Source organism: Apostichopus japonicus, chromosome 19, assembly GCF_037975245.1.
Source record: "Apostichopus japonicus isolate 1M-3 chromosome 19, ASM3797524v1, whole genome shotgun sequence".
Lineage (NCBI taxonomy): Eukaryota > Metazoa > Echinodermata > Holothuroidea > Aspidochirotida > Stichopodidae > Apostichopus > Apostichopus japonicus.
The window spans coordinates 28,202,127-28,217,043 of record NC_092579.1 but is presented as its reverse complement, the minus strand read 5'-3'; the positions used below and the strand labels follow the sequence as shown (position 1 = coordinate 28,217,043).

The following is a 14,917-nucleotide window of genomic DNA, read 5'->3' as shown; positions in this document are numbered from 1 at the left end:
CACTTATTAACTACTCATTCCACCAAACTAAGGCACAATGTCTCTTTAATTTACAAAACAGACTACATTAATGAATTAGAAACTTACTCCAACAAACTCAGCAAAAGGAACAAATTCAAGTTCACCTTGTGAACCACCAAAATTCCAACAATCTATGGCAACAAGCATCAATTTAAGACAATCAAATTACTAATTACAAAATGATTCCAACAAACTAAGGCACCAGGTCTCGTTAATTTAGCACAAAACAGACCACACTAGTTAGCAACTCATATCAATAAACTAAGGCAAAACTTATCAATTTAATACAAACACACCACACCAATTACCAACAAATTATCACAGAACTCCCCTTCAATTAAGCACAAACAGACCACACTAATTAGCTACTCATTCCACCAAACTAAGCCACAATGTCTCTTTAATTTATCACCAAACAGACCACACCAAATACCGACTGGTTCCAACAGGCTAAGGCACCCTGTCTCCTACATTTAGCACTGATCTTGACAACAATCAACTGTTGAGAGGACAAGACTGATGTTAATGATTCTGGCTCACAATGATGTTTCCCTTGAAACTAAATTTTTCTCCAATTTCTGTTAAATCACCTCCAGATAACATTTCCAGATCTCTCTGTAGAGGACAGGCTTGAAGGATCTTCTCGTATTTGGTGGAGTTGAGATCTTTACCAAACAGAACGTTTCCTCTCACGGTATCATTTTGGATCCAAGCTTGTTGAGCAGTATAGGCCACAGATCTCTGATGAAAGGAGAGGAATACAAAACAAATTAGTCAGTTTTCTTGAAAATAACAGCAAAAGTAAAAAAGTCAAACCCTGTTAACAACCAAACTGTCGGCCGTGAGACAAAAGATGTGTACTCTTCTAGAGGGGCATTTTGTGAAAGAAATGGAATTATATGGTCAGATCAAAGTTATTGGACACTGGTTTTGAACAAATCTCAAAAAAGACCTCACTAAATACCAACTCGTTCCATCAAACTAGGTACAATGTCTTATTAATTTACCACAACCCAGACCACACTAATTAGCAACTCTTTCCAACAATCTAAGGCAACAAGCATCAATTTAAGACAACCAAATTACTAATTACAAAATGATTCCAACAAACTAAGGCACCAGGTCTCATTAATTTAGCACAAAACAGACCACACTAATTAGCAACTCATATCAATAAACTAAGGCAGAACTTATCAATTTAATACAAACACACCACCAATTACCGACTGGTTCCAATTACCGACTGGTTCCAATAGGCTAAGGCTGAGGTCTTATACATTTAGCACAAAAACAGGCAACACCAAATACCGCCTGGTTCAAACAGGCTAAGGCACAATGTCTCCTACATTTGGCACAAAACAGACAACACTAATTAAAAACTAATACCAATAAACTAAGGCACCATGTCTCAATAATTTAGCACAAAAACAGACTACATTAATTAGCATCTCATGCAACTAAACTAAGACACCAATAAGCTTCATTTTGATGTTGTCATGGTTGCTTGGAATGAGTGGAATGTGTAACGCTGTTCAAACTATATCATGGAACTTGTTCAGCCTTTCTGTAAGAATAGTAGTTTAGCACAAAAAAACCACATCAAATACCGACTGGTTCCAACAGGCTTAGGCACCCTGTCTCGTACATTTAGCACAAAAACTGACCACACCAAATACCGACTGGTTCCAACAGGTTAAGGCACCGTGTCTCGTACATTTAGCACAAAAACAGACCACACCAAATACCCACCGGTTCCAACAGGCTAAGGCACCGTGTCTCGTACATTTAACACAAAAACAAGAACACACCAAATACCGACTGGTTCCAACAGGCTAAGGCACCGTGTCTCGTACATTTAGCACAAAAACAGACCACACCAAATACCGACTGGTTCCAACAGGCTAAGGCACCATGTCTCGTACATTTAGCACAAAAACAGACCACACCAAATACCGACTGGTTCCAACAGACGAAGGCACCGTGTCTTCTACATTTAGCACAAAAACAGACCACACCAAATAATGACTGGTTCCAACAGGCTAAGGCACTGTGTCTCGTACATTAAGCACAAGAACAGACCACACCAAATACCGACTGGTTCCAACAGGCTAAGGCACCGTGTCTCGTACATTAAGCACAAGAACAGACCACACCAAATACCGACTGGTTCCAACAGGCTAAGGCACAGTGTCTTGTACATTTAGCACAAAAACAGACCACACCAAATACCGACTGGTTCCAACAGGCTAAGGCACCTTGTCTCGTACATTTATCACAAAAACAGACCACACCAAATACCGACTGGTTCCAACAGGCTAAGGCACCGTGTCTTGTACATTAAGTACTGATCTTGACAACAATCAACTGTTGAGAAGACTGATGTTAATGATTCTGGCTCACACTGATGTTTCCCTTGAATCTTACTTTTTCTCCAATTTCTGTTAAATCACCTCCAGATAACACTTCCAGATCTTTCTGTAGAGGACAGGCTTGAAGGATCTTCTCGTATTTGGTGGAGTTGTGATCTTTACCAAACAACATTTCCTCTCACGGTATCGTTTTGGATCCGCTTGTTGACCAACATAGGCCACAGATCTCTGATGAAAGGAGAGGAATACAAACAAATTAGTCAGTTTTCTTCAAAGTAACAGCAATAGTAAAAAAGATAAACCTTGTGAACAACCAAACTGTCAGCCACAGACAAAAGATGTGTACTCTTCTAGAGGGGCAATTTGTGAAAGAAATGGAATTATATGGTCAGAAATTATTGGCCACTGGTTTGAACATCTCTCAGAAAAGACCTCACTAAATACCAACTCATTCCATTAAACTAAGGCACAATGTCTTATTAATTTACCACAACCCAGACCACACTAATTAGCAACTCTTTCCAACAAACTAAGGCAACAATCATCAATTTAAGACAACCAAATTACTAATTACAAAATGATTCCAACAAACTAAGGCACCAGGTTTGATTAATTTAGCACAAAACAGACATCACTGAATACCAACTGATGCCACCAAACTAACTTATCATGGCTCTTCAATTGAGCACAAACAGACCACACTTATTAACTACTCATTCCACCAAACTAAGGCACAATGTCTCTTTAATTTACAAAACAGACTACATTAATGAATTAGAAACTCATACCAACAAACTCAGCAAAAGTAACAAATTCAAGTTCACCTTGTGAACCACCAAAATTAAGGCAAATGATCTATACTCTTCTGGACAGACATTCAGTGAAAGAAATGGAATTATATGTTCAGGTCAAGACTGCTGGTGACCAATTGCACTGTATGCTCTGTAAAATTGGCTATAAATGTCTCTGTTCCTATCCTGAAGATCATTTGAAGATGAAGTTAACATTCCATATCTTTCAGTCACTTTAAGATCTTTCAACCACTTCTTCTAAACCTGATCCAGCTTCATTAGAGACATCAAAGACTCACAAATTTCCTTCCATTTTCTCCTTCTTCTTCTTCTATATTCTTCTTTCACCTGAGACTGTATTGTAAAAGATAAGAAGATTTCATATATTGGAAAGCAGATAGACATTGCAACTAGACTCATTTTTATATAATATCTCCCTCCCTCCCCCTCCCCCGGACTAACTAAACAACCCCTGACTGCTGCCTCATTGATATAACTATGTATTAACAAATGTATATCATTCTAATTTAATGGCAGAAATAAACGAAATGAATACCAGAGCTTAAATATTTGTGTATAATATAGTAAACTGCATACCAAAGCTGCAATGTCTCAGACCTCCAGCAGGATGTTACAGTCACAGTTCATGGAGTCTTCTTGTTAATCAGTGTGGCCCATGCAATGCTGTAAAGACAAATATGAAAGCAACATGTACATATATATACCAATGGTGTGAAATAAAATTTTAGTAATTGTTTTACATAAAATCATCTTCCAGTTTGCGTATGCAGATACCTTTCCGATGAATAAACTGTACCTCTTTTTGTTACTAAGTGCCTGTTTATTTTTTAATACTTGCAATATGACTCATTAATGAACCTCACTAGACAATGCTATCAAACCTATGGAGTACTTCATAAAGTGCTGAAACTTCCTTTGATGTACATTATTCACTATAATGGTCAAGCCAATAGTATGGAATGAATTCAATACAATTTTGAGAATGTTTCATCAGCTAAACAATATTGAGAGCATGTACCAGTTTAAACAAACTTGGCAAGCACATTAATGAAGAACTGGAAAATTGAAAAATTTCTGAAATAAACATAATTCTTGAAACAAGAAACTTGACAAGTGAAATAAGGACCGACATTTAAGCTACAACATGTACACTTAAGCAAAGATGAAAACTGGCTTTTCAGCCTTACAAAAGTACCAACAACATATTGGTATACGGTATTCATGGTAAACCCTCAGGTGCTTCCATGACTTCTAGCCCCTGTGTAATAATATTCTATATCAACAAGGACAGAGATACTGTATAGTGTACTTGTCTCTCAATACTCTTAACATTTGTTTACCATGAGGTTTGTTCCTCACAACTTTCAAACTTTCCAATTAAAAACCAAATTAAAGACAATTACTCAATAATGAGAGGTAGACTTAGCAAAGTTTGAACTCGGTTTTATAATAATCAAAGTTTCAGTGAAGCAGTTCTGCCTACCATAAAATTATGCCTTAAGCATCAAAAGAAGTCTATGATCTGATAAAGATCTTTAACTTAAGCCGAGAGTTGGACCAATACTGTTAAGCCTAGCTTCAGGTGAAAAATATGCTAGTTGATCAAATTAATACATGTATATCTATTTAGTTGCCTACGCTAGGTATTAATATCAGCTTGCATGGAGAGTTTTCTCCATATTTGAACCATCACCAACATCACTTAGACCGCAGAGCTCGGCCTAATTGCTTGAGAATTTCATATTACAAAGTACCGTTGCTTTTATAAGTAGCCTCTAGGATAGTTCGTCCTCATCTCTATCTAGCCTCCGCTTTGGTGGTAGGCCTATATAGCCTGGGACCATTTGTTTCCTCCCCTAACAATGTTAGTTTCCTCCCACTAAAAACATTCAGTAACTTACCTCCCCTACATCATAGGGTAGGTCAAGAACGTTTTCATGGGAAACTAACATTTTCAGGGGAGGAAACTAAGGTTTTTCATGGGAGGCATATTGGCTATGTGGAAAGAATAGATGTTCGCTCTGACAGCATATTTTCTTTTAGAGTAAGCTAAAGAAAGTTGTGATTGTATGAAGGAAAATAGGAAATGTGACCACTTGTGTAACTGTTTAGTGATTGAAAGATAAAAAGTTTGTGAATCGGCCGGATTGTTTGCATAGGATTGTATGCGAACATAGGGTAATTTACATGCGTGGAATTCAAAGTGGTAATGGGTTGTTTGCGTGTATGGCATTGATCATTGTGGGAATGGAATAATATAGTAAATTTAGCCTATAAGTATGCCCTCCTTGGTTCCTTCCCAAAAAAACGTTACATTTTAGCATTCACCAGTTTCTTCAATCACTACAAGTGTCTCTTCCAACATAGCCACCTTGAAATATGATCCATTCTTTCACCACTCCCCTAAATCACAAGATATTTACTACGTACGTTGCTTCACTACCTAAATTAATTTTTTCCACAGCCTTGCCGTTTTCTTTCCTCCCCTGAAAAAAAGTTGGTTTCCTCCCCTAAAATTTCAGGGAGGAAACTAAAGATTTTATTCTTGGAAGTTGGAGAGGAAACCGACACTTTTCCTGTCCGGAACTAACAGGAGCCGGCCTTGCCTATCTGACATGATAGAAATTGAAAAAATAGCAAAGAGAGAGAGCTTTCATCGTAAGCTAATTTTTCTGGCTGCGAGTTAGTTTCTTGAGGATGTGTTACTGTTAAGTGCTAGATGGCATAGGCCTAGGCTATGGTAGGCTACTCTGGTAGGAATTTAAAGTCAATTAAGTTAGGCCTAGTCTAACTGTACTAGCCTTAACCAGAAAGTAATTATGCCCAACCAGCTAGGTCTAGTATTTTGTCGGCAGATATAAAGTGACTTACTTTACTTACATAAATAGTCCAGTGAATATCATATTAGGCCTAGGGGCCTAGGCCAATACTGTAGCATCCCAACTTACTATAGACGCCAGTGCCTACGTGAGCTAGCCTACCGTTAGGCCTAAGCGAACCTATTATATGATAGGCTAGCCTAATTTATCACGCTCGCTGACTCAAACAATGTGAAGTACTAACTTGCTCCACGAAACTAAGAACAACCTTCGAGCTGGTGAATATATCCGCCATTCACATTCTTTGGCAGTTACTCCCCATACAGAATAGGCTACAAATGACAATTACGTATGAATTGTTAGCCTACGGCTGCCAGGAAGCGAACTGCACTGCTCGTGCAACCATTCGTGAGCTTTTATATACAGATCATAATTCGCGCTCCTTAGCTTAACCTTTGACCACGGACCGTGTGCGCCTGACCGAAAATAAACTAACAATAACATGCTAGATGCATATCCATTAGAAATCATTACATTTAAAACGAAACAATTCAAATGGTCTCATAACATAGGCCTAACGTCATTACACATGTTGGTCAATATAATTTATTGATTTCGCTGAGAATCCCGTCACAAAAGTTGCCCCAAGGGTTTGAAGACTCGCGCAAAAAGAAACGTTTAATGCCGGTAATTTGACCTAGTTTCGAATGGTGTGTAACAGAAGTGTTAAACACCACCATCGATCCCAGAAAATACACACACAGCTTGCTACCGTCGGTAATTAGACACTAGTGTACAGTCAGTACATACAGCTGCGGTCATTACCCACATCACAGTATACACACGATACAGCGATGGACATCTCAAGTCCAGCTAAAGATAACAATTAAGGTATCACGTTTCATAACTGTCTGCATTTTGTCTACGAACAAAACTTTCGTTCCACTATCTTGAATATGCATCTCAGATTTGGGACTAATAAGGTCTCAGACCAATTCCACATAATCATCGTGCTTTTCCGTATAGTTTCTATCCTAGGACTATAAATACACCCATAAAAGGGACAAACTAAAACGAATGACAGCGAATGACCGAATGACAATTGACTTTGTACAGGGTTAGATACCATTTGCGAATGACAGCGAATGACAACGAATAACAGCGAATGACAACGAAGGACAGTGTTGAGTGGAGATAGAATGATTAACGGAGTGGAGTAAATGCGGTTATTGGTTTTCTGCGCAAAAATGATTTGAGGAAAATCGCATGTTACGTGGTTGCAGGGTTTTGGTGTAATTTACGGATAGAAATCCCAGGGAAAGTTTTTGTGTGAGAATGCTCTTGAGTGCTGTGCTTTTTACCTCTGTAGATTAATATAGAAAGATAACTGAAGCCGTTTCAAGATTATAGTATTGTTAGTTTCTAACAATTAATATCGGAAAAATGACGTTAAATTTTACTTTCTTAAAATCAAACTTACAATTTCGCTTTCTATATGGTGCGTTTTTATCTTGTCCGTACTTTACTACAGCTAGATACCCAAGAAGTCTGAACTGTGATACCCGGTTGAAGCAAATGTCTGTGCTGTCATTCGTTTTAGTCAACGCAATTTTTTAGTGTGTAAAACCTATTGTCATTCGTTATGTGTAACGCAATTGTCATTCGTTTTAGTAACACCCCCCCCCCCCCCATAAAAGACTGGAATACACAATCATTGGCCGTTAAAGAGAGCCCTAGTCTTGAGGTGTTTAAGACAAGATTGCCCAAGCATTGTTATTAGCACTGCTGCGCTGCGCACCAGCATCCTCGTTGTGATACCCGAGAGGGGTTTTTAGCCTCCCAATCATTCTTCCCCGTCAATCCGTATAGTAGCCCCCCCCCCCCTTCCTCAACCGATCCTCGTTTGTTAATGGAATATCTAATGATTAGAGACACTTAGGCCTATTCTAATGTTGAATCAGCAAAGAGCAAGCAATAATGATTTTACCACTAAGATTTTTTTTTTAATTTCCCACTCAATCCTTCACTCCCTGATACCCTTCCATGCCAATGTAGGAAACTTCATCGTTACACGCAGCACGCGACGATCTTTGTTCTACTTAATTGATCCTTACTGAGTCTCTCAACTTAAAAGCATATTTTTTCCGAATAGATTAATGAAAGTTACCGTGACAAGCATCTCTTTGTTAAAGCATTGTATTATCGGCCTAGTCTTCCGATAAGCGTAACTTAGGGTTGAAAGAAATCAGTAAGAGCAGGCAGTAATGATATTAATTCTTACATATATATATATTTTCAAATCTCTTATTGAACGAATTATCAACCCCCTGGTTACATCGTCATTTATCCCTCCTCATCGGATCATCCTGCCCTACCCTTCTTCACCTCACACACTCCGCTCCTAGGGTTAAAAGAAATCAGCGGGAGCAGGCAGTAATGATATTTACTTACATTAATGATTTTTTTTCAAATCTCATTTAGGACGAATAATTAGGTCCCCTGGTAACATCAATTACCCCCCCCCCAATTCTCCCTACCCTTCCTCACACTCACAGCTTCTCTTACACCTAATATATGAGATATCCTCGTAAAGCGTGTAGGTCTAATGCATGGGAGGAACTCGAAACTTTCTTCCAGGCTTATTGCTGGTATTCTTGCGTCGCGTTATTGGTAGGCTATATTTTATTTGTCGCGGTCTGACGTAAGGGATTTCCCGCCCATTCGCTTGCAAAATGCGCCAGTTACCTACATGAAAGTGATGCCACTGAAATTTGATGTTACAAAGCTGGCAATATTAGAGAATCCGTTGTACTTAGTGTTACTACTATATTGACAATTTGCATTTTTGAGCTCAAATTGGAGTACGCAAATGGCAACTTACTCGTTTCCGGTGACATCCCTCTGTTAATTCCGACGATTCTATGTTCCGACGTCTCTATATTCCGACAAACAGAAAAAATTCGGAGCAATTTTTTTTTATTTATCCCAAATCTGTTTCAACAAAGAAAACTAGTTTTGTGTCCCAAAGTTTTTTATGACCCAAACAGTGCTTGTGACCGAAAATTGCTTGTGACCCAATATTTGTTTGTTTGTGACCAAAATCGTTTTGGGCCAAATCAATTTTCGAATAAAATGTGTTTAGATTTAGACCAAAATATGGTGTGTGACCAATCATTGCCCCTAGTTAATTTACATAACTATAGGTCGGGTAAACGTAAAAACTATAGATATCGCTTGAGCAATAACAAAAAGTCGCCTGCAGTGCTTACAAAATATCTATCGTGCCGACCGCTTGCAGTATTCTTTTTTGGTCCCAAAGTTTTGTCCAAAGAATGTACAAACAAATTTCGGGTAACAAGCAATTTTTGGTTACAAGCACTGTTTGGGTCACAACAATTTTTTTTGGGGGGGGGTGTGGGGGGAAATTTGGTACAAAAAATTTTGGTCACAAAGATATTGGGGTATGAAAACTTGTTTTCTTGGTACAAACGATATTTTGGAGAAAAAAAATTGTCCCTATTTATTTCTTTTTGTCGGAACATAGAGACGTCGGAACATAGAGATGTAACCATTAAAAATGGGAGGACATGTTCAGAAAAGTTCAAACGTATGGTAACCGTATCAATATGATACTTAAATGCAGAACCCATTGATATTGGCTAATATATTTGGTAGCATTCGAATGCTGGAGAGAGATTTGAGTTAAATTGAACATTTTTGTGCCTGTAGTTCTTGCCTCACTGTAAGAAAAGGTATCCCTACAACTTTTTTTGTAGTATGTTTTGTAACAAGCTATGATTCTACCTAAAATCATCCTTTAAAATAAAATCATGTCAGCAGAGCATTGATTAATCATGCATGACCACTCCTATAATCGAAGCAGGCATGGCTATGTATACATGATACAGAGTGGGTAAAGGCTGGTCTATATCTTCCAACCCCCTATCCCCTTTCAACCTCAAACAAAGATTCCATTAGCATAATCTTGCATTTACAACTAATGTATATTCTAAACATGAACCCTAAAAGTTTTTTTTTCTGGTACATGACCCTTGATCAGACCCCCTATTTGTGAGTAGGCATAAACGACCCTGGAGCCCATGTGATCCTCTTCTTAATAAATCCTGATCCACCTCTTAAAACAGAATATAAACCGTGTACATATTTGATACAGATGCATGACCGGATACTGAATTGAACAAATTTGCATGAGGTGCGGTATTAAACTTAACATCAGGAAATCATTTCTGTGGAAATAAAGAATTGCTTAAAATTAAAACTTACTATGCAAAGCAATAACATTCTCTCATTACAACATTTAAATAAGAAAAGAGAGACAATGTTCAGACGGTTTATGTAAGTGATAAACAATAGAAAACTACACTTAACAGTTCACGTAAATAACCATTTAGGTTCAAATCTTCATTCGATGTAAACTTTCATAAATATTCTTCAATCCCAACCACCACGATAATCACCAGATCTGCCATAGAACAAAGATGGGGTGATATTATTAGATTGAAGATGCCATCTTCAATTAGATCTCCCAGGTTGCTCTAAAATATTCTCAATGTCTTGATAATGAACAGTACCTTCCTTATGAGACATTAATACATCAGAACGCCATGCAGCTGGCTTTAACATTCCTTGCCATCATTTGCTCAAAATTCCACATAACTATCTGACTCATTTTACCTGCAGTAAAGAATCAATAAATATACAGTATGTTACTGGATGAATTACATCATGATACTTTGAACAAGCCTCTAAATATTGTACTACAGTAAGCCACAAGTATATGCCGCACTTATTTCTATTCAGTGAGTTCTGTTAAACTCTCACTATGACCAGAAACTAAAGACAAATATCTCTCACTAGAGAGGAGGGAACAGCCTCAACATATGTGCAGAAAATGAAACAAACATGTACAAATATTTGATTAGCCTCCACTCTGATATTACCTTGTTTGCCCGATTCTAAACACACCAGCCCAACGAAAACACCTTTATAGTTTGAATTACCCAATAGGATAAATGCTGAAAAATTGGTAGTCATAATAAAATGGGAAAATATAAATATAAAACAAACAAATTGATATAGTTACTCCCAATAATGGAAATATGAACAATACCAAACCCACAGATGCATGGACAGAGGGAATAACAGTCATCACTACTAGGGGTACACCAGTTACCAGATGCAGCCGAAAAATCTAGCTGGATTGACTCCTTTGGAAATAAACAACACCCAACAGTTTCTTTAGAGTAAAGAATGTGGGGGTGGGTGAAGAGGGCATAAATAAAAAGAATTTCACATTCTCTTTCCTTTCAATTTATATTATTATCATAGAAATTGAAGTAGGTTCCTACTGTTCAATTTCTATGATAATTATACAGTGGGTGACTGTTAACAATGAGCTCTTCCACTGCATGACTTTGCACAGTAATAACTATGATAGAACTCTACTGTTTATAAACTACATACAGTGTAAACTCAATGAAGATAGTTTGGCATTCTAGGGCATATAAATAACCAGGAACAAGACATTTCTGGACATCCTGCAGAACAGTGTGGTGCATGAAGCCACAACTGTGAAGAACCGCAGCCTAAAGTTAGATAAGAAATACTGTTCAAATATAAAAAGGGCGACCTCATGCTGCCGGCCTTGAAGGCTGCCAGTTGCTGGGTCTTACTCCAGCATTTCATTAAAATTATCATTCTTGAGGTAGTACCTCACAATATTTGTTACTTAACTGTGTGAAAATTGCTGAAATTTTCTTCAAAATTATATTCATTTCATTACTTGGAAGAAAGGTGGAATAAAGTTTTTATGACTGAAGTTGAAGTCTGTGATAATTGGGATAAATTTTTATTTTGTCACAACATTTTGCTTGTAGTAATATCAAATAGTAAGTTAACATCAGTTAAATGTTATTTCATCTACGAATATTGAAATTATGCAACCAGGAAATAAGGGTTAATTTGAAATGGAAATCAGTATGATTTCAAATATTACATGAAAACACCCAGCTACAGACAACCAGTTAGAGAAGAGCCGAAAGGGGTCCCCAGGATGTAAAGCTCAAGATTCAAAAGGGACACTCGGGCTGTCTAAACATGTAATGCTATTTTAGATTTTGTTTGTAATGCTTGGTTATCTCAACCTACACAGCAGAAATTTATTCGCTAACAGAAGCCCTACTGTATGTTCATTTCATAATTTTTTTTAACATCAAACTAGGAATAATTTCCTATGTTAACATGTCTTAGATATGGTAGCACTTGAATTCAATAATATATTATAATCCTGTCTGACAGCCTCTCTCGAAGATTAGATTGAAGCATTTAGTTGTGTAGAAAAAAGTGTATCTAACAGAGGAATTGACAAGAAAACTCTGTAGCATTTAACTCCTTTTAGTCACAAAAGTCTTTACTGTAAGGATCATCCATGAGGACTCAAACCACATACCATATAGACTCTGCCCCCAACCTTCAAAAATGGTGCTACGATTTGCCAACTTTTAAGACAATTTTAAAGAATTTTTGGACTGTTTAGATTTTATCTATTTAATATATCTGTGTAATATATCTGTGAACTGTACACTAGATATTCTAACAGTAGGGGGGGGGGGGGCTAATGACTTTATGAAGACACTGGCTGCAGATCCCAGGTAAACAGTGGTGAAATTGTGGGCCAGATTCCAAGGCAACAACTATGAGGTCAGGTAGCTGTTGGTGAGTTGCATAAGGCAGACCTACACACATGGACCTCATCGCAGCGCCACAACCTCCACCTCAGTGGCATAGAGAAAATAATCAAGTTGTAAATATTTTGGAACAATTAAAAGACTACTTTAGAGAGAAAAAAAAGAAAAAAATCAGTCAACAACATGTGTTCAAGCCAATACTAGAAATATATTATTACTTCTATCAACTAAATAAATGACAGAGTGATTCTTAAATCACCATTTGTTGAAAGGAGCTTTAGATATTTCCAGTATTCAATTCTAGTATTACCTAAGATGAACCATACGGAAACAATTAAGACAAATTCACAGGCAGTGTTTTTGTTCTTCTCCACATAACCGTCTGGTCTACTAATGGGGCACCCTTTGCCCATGTTTCAACAGAGGACACCGTGACATGGGTCAAACGCTCACAAACATACGAACACACCAGGTGGACTTGTGTGCAGGCACACTTGGTATTTATCGGCTCAAGATTCCACTGGTGCAGAGTCACCAATCGAACGGTAAAAAAAAAAAAATTCTAGAAAATAAGTGAAGGCGCTTTTTAATAGCTAGCTTGGTTTTAAATAGCTAGTTTGATACATATATATCTATATATATATATCTATATGATATATATATATATATATATATATATATATATAATAATAAACATAATGTAGGAGATATGAACTTAACTTAAAGAGAGGCCACATGGTGTTGACTCTGTAAGATGATGATTATGAAGATGGTTTCAGAGATACTGAAAACTCCAATAAACTCATATTTTTACAGTGCATAATGTTTGTCAACAGTATGTTTCTTCTACTTAAGATTTAATACTTTTGGAGTAGACCTACAGGTATATGTATACTTATTTCGGGATCATTTCTCAGTTGATTCTAGAAAGTTGTTACAGAAGGCAAAGTGGTAGTTGAATGTAAAATAGGTTTTGGAATACGGTCTCTAATTTCAAGCAATCTTATTAAGCCTATCAAATATTAATAAAATTGAAGATCAAACCAAGTTGTACATATACCATCTAAGTTCCAAGATATTTTCCACCAGTTTAGCAGTTAACTAAAATATATTCATAACATTTGCTAGTGTTGCCCAGACACATTTACATCCTCATATTAAATGTATATAGTCTACAAAAGGCAAATTAGAAGAAAAAAAACCCTTCCTGATCTTACCTATTCAGTGGCAGAAACTACATTTTATTGAATAGAACCAACCTTTTACCAAAAGAACCACATCTGGTTCCCTACCATCCATGTCAGTGGCCCCTCATACATGGTGAACAGCTACTTCAAGAAAGAGATCTTCTCCTGGAGGCTTACCACTCATCAAAGCTAAAAGAAATAGTTTACAATAAATAAAAATACTGGTTAAAATTAATAGTTAGATTGTCAGAAAATTTCAAACATATATAAATTTGCACTTGACTATCTTGGTCAATCTGTACTTTGCCAATATTTTTTAAATGTTTTTCATGAAGTCTTGGTTTACAGATCTACCAACTCTTTCGGTGATATCAAAGGTTAGATGTGCAAGGTCAGTTTTCAGACCATTGAGAAAGCACCATGCATATGCATGGAACTGTGGCAAGTTATTTTTAAGGGATATCCAATGCAGTGTCTCATGATGTCAATTGGTTAACAAAACTTCTGGAAACATACAGCAGCATTCAGCCAACTATCTTTTCATTCTGTGTGGCAAAAGGAATGAACAGTACAAATTTGGTGATATTTTGTGGACATATCTGACAAGTGGTAACAGCAGAGTGAAAGATGTCAAATTGAGCTGATTTTTTCCTTATAATTACATTTATGGTCAGTAGAAGATTTCCAAAGGACAGTTGAAAGTTAACAAAACTCCAAAAGAGGAGAAGAAGTGTTCTGCAACTATAACTATATAATTTATACATCTTAGCATGGGAGCTTACTTTCTCAGGAAACTTACAGGAACGTTTACATTTTATTGAGCTCAGCTTGTGTGAAACTGAATGTTTGCAAATCTCTGAATCATCTTTAGCTCATAATTACCAATCATTTTTAATGTACCACTTACTTTAGCATCATACACCTTTATTACTGGGGAAGGAGCAAAGCAATTTATTGCTAGAAGAGGATTCCAATCAGTGATCTCTGTGTTAAAAACTTAGC

The 14,917-nt window shown here is 37.0% G+C and overlaps 2 protein-coding genes across 28 annotated transcripts in view; one reads left to right on the top strand and one right to left on the bottom strand.

Moving 5' to 3' along the window:
• The window catches only part of LOC139959364 (centrosomal protein 20-like), a 57,698-nt gene that overhangs the window by 36,577 nt on the left and 6,204 nt on the right, over positions 1–14,917 (top strand). The gene's annotated exons all lie outside the window — the stretch shown is intronic.
• LOC139959359 (uncharacterized) overlaps positions 1–14,917 on the bottom strand; it is a 35,964-nt gene that overhangs the window by 18,819 nt on the left and 2,228 nt on the right. For 2 of the 27 annotated variants that reach the window (XR_011789996.1, XR_011789995.1), the window contains exons 1-5: positions 6,266–7,666; positions 3,779–3,865; positions 3,481–3,535; positions 2,446–2,618; positions 586–762 (exon numbers count right to left, since the gene is read on the bottom strand). Coding sequence is in view for 20 of the 27 variants with exons in the window: in XM_071956880.1 (XP_071812981.1) it covers positions 586–762; positions 2,446–2,562 (294 nt within the window). In the remaining 7 variants the exon portion in view is untranslated. Of the gene's footprint in view, positions 1–585; positions 763–2,445; positions 2,619–3,214; positions 3,536–3,778; positions 3,866–6,082; positions 6,102–6,150; positions 6,235–6,265; positions 7,667–8,902; positions 9,383–13,987; positions 14,117–14,917 lie in introns of those variants that run through there. The other 25 variants (XR_011789997.1, XM_071956880.1, XM_071956889.1 and 22 more) reach the window with 25 other exon arrangements.